Consider the following 5,000-nt stretch of genomic DNA (forward strand, 5'->3'; position numbering starts at 1 on the left):
CAATATGCAATCCCTTAAAAAGTCTAGGAGAGTGACAGGAAGAAGAAAAAAACGCTCCGTGAATAGCACTGCATGCTTTAACTCAACCTACGGAGAATCTGAAGGATGAAAGAAAAGGTCTTTGCCGTGACTCGGATTCGAACCGAGGTTGCTGCGGCCACAACGCAGAGTACTAACCACTATACGATCACGGCGCGCCACCAGCGAAGCTGTCAATTCCTAATTTCGACTTCGTCTAATTAAACTTAAGTGTGCTGTTAACCCTTCCTCACCCCCATCCCCGTCCCGATCCCTTTACTTCATTATTCCTTCAGTCAGTAAATATATTGAGAAACCTTTTAGACACCCGGCATAGAGGCGAACAAAAGTGCTCCTCGACTAATTTACTGACTGTAGTGGACATCATTACTTCTTTTAATCCACCAACTTTGGACACTTGCCAAGCCTGCAGGAAAACTGGGAAGGACGAGTTGCCTTGCACAGACAACATTTGGGGATTTCGACCTTCAAGTGCCTGCACCCTAGGAACCGTGAGTGGAGAGTTGGCCAGCCCTTCTTTCTCCCTTCCTTACTTCAAGCTCTGGGATCGGACATGTGGGGCCCCAGGTAAGCAAATGCTTCCTCCCTCTGCAACCATTCCTGATTGCGCGGGCGATACGTGACTTCCCATTCGGTCCCAAATAACGGTCCAGGAAAAAGTCAGAGCTGAGCAAAGATAGCACCTACCATGGCAAGGTAAGCCGATGTGAAAGGATAATAACTAAGAGTTATATATAGCACTTTAGGACTTGCAGTGGGCTTTACAGATATTAATGCATGAATAGCTACGTCAGTGCAACGAGGAAAAAAGTTTTAATAGTACCTTTAAAACTCGAATTTTTGCAATGCCAGAAAATCCCCTTCTCACAGCATATGAGAGTTTTTGTATTTTACTGCATATTTTCAAATCTTCAGTGAACATGGAAGGAAGGAGTTGATAAAAAGCCTTTCCTAGGGGCAGCTGGGTAGCTCAGTGGATTCCTCAGACACTTCCCAGCCGTGTGACCCTGGGCAAGTCACTTGACCCCCATTGCCCACCCTTACCATTCTTCCACCTAGGAGCCAATACACAGAAGTTAAGGGTTTTAAAAATAATAATAATAAAAGCCTTTCCTGAACATCTCTTCCCATCCTACAATGATGAAGCAGGTTCGATTGTGTTTGTGAGACTGCTTAAAGACGTTTCTCCCCAGCTTTACTGATTCGTCTCATTGTCCCATGAACTCAGCCTCCTGATGAACTCAGTTTCTTCAGCAGGTGCCAACCCTACGTGATGGAAGCATTAGTATTTGGAGAAAAAGTACTGAAGACCACAGCCCCTCAGTGACCCTCAGGGTCACCCTGAGAACTCTGAGGGAAGGAAAAGTCAGAAGCTGTCTCGGGACCTTACCTGCCAGTTTGAACAGCACTTGAGGAGAATGATCACAGGAGAGGATCCTTCACTTGGAATAACCCAACAACAAAAAGCATATCCAGAAACTCCCATTATATAGGTCATGAGTCTGATAATATATTCTCTATTCTATCTACCTGTCTTTTTGCAGAAGGAAGCAGAAATATGTATATGTCTGTTCTACAGAATCGCTGGTTTTCTAGTTATTCAGAGTTTGGCTTCCTTTCAGTAATTGTTCCATTTACAGTACTTTGGTCAGTTTGACCATTGCCTCTGATTTCACCATATATCAGTTCACATAGGTCTTCCCATGTTACTCTGAACTCTTCATATTTTCCATTTATTACTTCAAGGAATTCTATAACCATTCCTCAATTGCCTCATCCTCTTTTAAAAAATTTTTGTTATGTTTTATTTCTTACAACTGTATCATATTCCATATATTTCTCCTCTTTCCCCTCCCTTGAGCCATTCCATATGGCACATAATGTTTTTTTAGAGAGGAAAAGAAAAAGCACCCTCTTTTGTTTCAGATTCTTTTGTTCTTTTTTTATTTAAGATTTTTATTTGCTACTACTTGTGTTATCTTCCCTTGAGTCCATCACTTCTCACTCAAGAGGTGAGCAACATGTTTCTTCAATACATCATCTAAAACAAACATTTAGTAAAAATCTATATCAAGGAGGAAACCCTTTCACTTGAGGACTCCCTTGTCATCCCACTCCCTAGCAAACAAATCAGACTCAATAATTATATTGGTTAAGCTATCAAAGAACCATATGAAAAAATGTTCTGAATCACTCTTATTTAGAGAAATACAAGTTAAAACAGTTCTGAATTATCAGCCTATCAGATTGGCCAATGTTAAATGCTGAAGGGAATGTGGCAAAATTGGGACACCAATGTATTATTGGTAGACTCGTGAACTGATCCAACCATTTTGGAAGAACTATGCCTAAAGGACTACAAAACTATGCACACCCTTTGGTCCTGTAATACACTACTGGGTCTGTATCCCAAAGATGTCGTTTTAAAAAAGGGAGAAAGGACCTACTTATACAAAAATGTGTATAGCAACTCTTTGTGGTGACAAAGAACAGGAAATTGAGATCATATCCTTCAACTGGGGAATAATTGGACAAAATGTGACATACACATGTGATGGTAGAATAATACTGAATACTACTGTGCTAAAAAAAATGATGAGCAAGATTATTTTAGAAAAAAGTTGGAAAGATCTACTTGAACTGAGGCAGAGTGAAATAAACAGAATCAGGAAAACATTATACACAGTAACAGCAAAATGGTGGAATGATCAACTGTGAAAGACTCTCTCAGCTACTCTCAGCAATACAAAGATCTCAGACAATTCTTAAGGAGTTTTGAGAAAGAATGCTCTCCTCCTCCAGAGAAAGAACAGTTGACATTAGATGCAGATCAAAGCATAGTATCTTTCGCATTTTTTATGGTTTTATTTTGGGGTTTTGGCTTTATCTGAGTAATCTCTTACAATAATGGCCAATATGGAAGTGTGATTTGCATGATAATACACTTATAATTCAGATCAAATTGCTTATTATCTCAGAGAGGGATAAGGGAAGGGAGAGAGGAAGACAATTTAGATCTTATAATTTTGGAAAACACATGTTGAAAATTGTTATTACATGTATGAGAAAATAAAATATCTTTGAAATTTTAAAATTGGCAAAAAAAAAAAATTAAATTGGTTAATGTGGTAAAGTGAGGTCGCCCTTGGATGCTGCTTCTCTCTCACCTTATTTACCAAGGGAATCAAGTGCATGGCGATACTGTTTCTGGGCTAAAGAATTACTTTGTTGCCTAGAATGCTGGCAAAACTTTGGAGAATACTTTTATCGTAGGAGTTTCTTCCTGTAAATCTCCTTGATCTACTTGGCTAACACGGTATTCTATGCCTCAGGAAATAATCTGAGAGAGCGAATAAATAACGTCCATGACCCATTAGAATAAGGACCTCGCCAGAACAAGTCTTATAATTCCTTCTCAGCCCATTCCTGGGTAGGAAATGACCGAGTCTTGAGTCCTGTACTTAAATGAAAACAGTAAGTTCAGCGTTTGTTTCCGCCCGGTTTCGAACCGGGGACCTTTCGCGTGTGAGGCGAACGTGATAACCACTACACTACGGAAACTCCACTGAGGGAAGCCGCTCTCAATTTGAAAATTAAAAAAATTTATCCCTTTGGTCAACTGCCTTCCTACCTGGATTTAAGTGTCATTCTGGTATAGCAAAGGCTTCTACAGGACTGTACTTCTGGAACCAAAGCTTCTATTCTAACTTTCTTTCCCAAGGACTGAGAAACACTACCAATCAGCTGCAGAAATCTCTCTGAAACCTCAACCTCGAGGGACTGCTGCTGAGGCATCTGCAGGACAATCCTCTTCCGAGGACTGAGACAGGATGTACTCAACTTGGATCCCTGCCATTCCTCTCCTATTGTTCTTTGAGAACTTTTCTTTGGATTTCTTGTGCCAGTCAGAATGCCAGGTAGCAGCGGCAGGATACTGTGTGACAGGATGATCTGAAGCACTAACTGCTAGCAACCTCTCCCTTCTCACACTTACTAGTTCTTTCTTCTATCCCTCCTCCCCATATTACACTCCCAGACACAACAATCTGCTTGGATGTGGTAGGCTTCTCTTGGTAAATCTCCATTTTGAGGATAGCATCTAATTTTGGAAACCACTTACCATTCTGTCACATAGAGTTCCTTTCTCTTCTTACTACTGGACTGCCAGATGGCTTTCTCCCTCCCCCCCCCTTGGGAATTGGAGGGAAGGTGATGAATGACTAAAAGATTCTCCTCCTCCTATGAGAATGGATTAAATTACAAATTAGTCATTATCCCAGCCTGGACACATCTCTGGTGAATTTTTTTTTTTTTGAGAAAGTACCTTCAGTTTTAAGGATGCAGAAACACAGGGAGAAACAAAACAAGAGTTAAAAATCAAACCTTAAATCACATAGGTGTCTTTAAATCAGACTTTAAATGATCACCAGACATTGTTAAAGAGGGAAAAAACCAGATGTGTTCCAGAATCTAGAAACATCTCTCTGTTACTGATATCCTTGGGGATAGTTGATGGAAAGTGGTCAAGACAGTTTACATATAGCATAATTTCGAATTGCTTTCCAGAATGGTTGATCCAAATTCCAGTTACACCAAGAGTGCATTAGTGTAAGGTCCAGCTTGTGAATATCACTATCTTCCTGGTGACCTTGTATGTGTAGTAGTGATGGGTTTGTGTGCTGAGCAGCATCATTCAGCTGTTGTTATTTTGCCTCCTTCGCTGTGTCATTGGCCTTGCCTACGTGAGTTTCCTTGGATGAACATTCCTCTTCTGCTCTGGGAAGTTTTAATCAAACAATCTGTAATCAAGTTCTCTCTGGAAGAAACCCTTGTCAGTGGAACATATTAGGTACACGACACATCGAAAGAAGCAAACAGACACAGAAGCATTATGTTCAATTTCCTGGAAGCCTCCAGTTACTGTGGGGAGAGGACCCACTATTTGACAACTGAAATACCCA

The 5,000-nt window shown here is 40.6% G+C and overlaps 1 protein-coding gene and 1 non-coding gene across 2 annotated transcripts in view; one reads left to right on the forward strand and one right to left on the reverse strand.

The window, feature by feature from the left end:
• Positions 1-105: 105 nt before the first annotated feature.
• LOC123256736 overlaps positions 106-5,000 on the forward strand; it is a 16,659-nt gene continuing 11,764 nt past the window's right edge. The window contains exons 1-2 of the mRNA XM_044685303.1: positions 106-211; positions 343-606. Of these exons, the coding sequence (XP_044541238.1) occupies positions 106-211; positions 343-606 (370 nt within the window). The remainder of the gene's footprint in view (positions 212-342; positions 607-5,000) is intronic.
• TRNAV-CAC lies at positions 3,528-3,600 on the reverse strand. The gene has a single exon. It is a non-coding gene; the product is annotated as a tRNA-Val (tRNA).

The sequence above is a fragment of the Gracilinanus agilis genome, chromosome 1 (assembly GCF_016433145.1).
Source record: "Gracilinanus agilis isolate LMUSP501 chromosome 1, AgileGrace, whole genome shotgun sequence".
In the NCBI taxonomy this organism is placed as follows: domain Eukaryota; kingdom Metazoa; phylum Chordata; class Mammalia; order Didelphimorphia; family Didelphidae; genus Gracilinanus; species Gracilinanus agilis.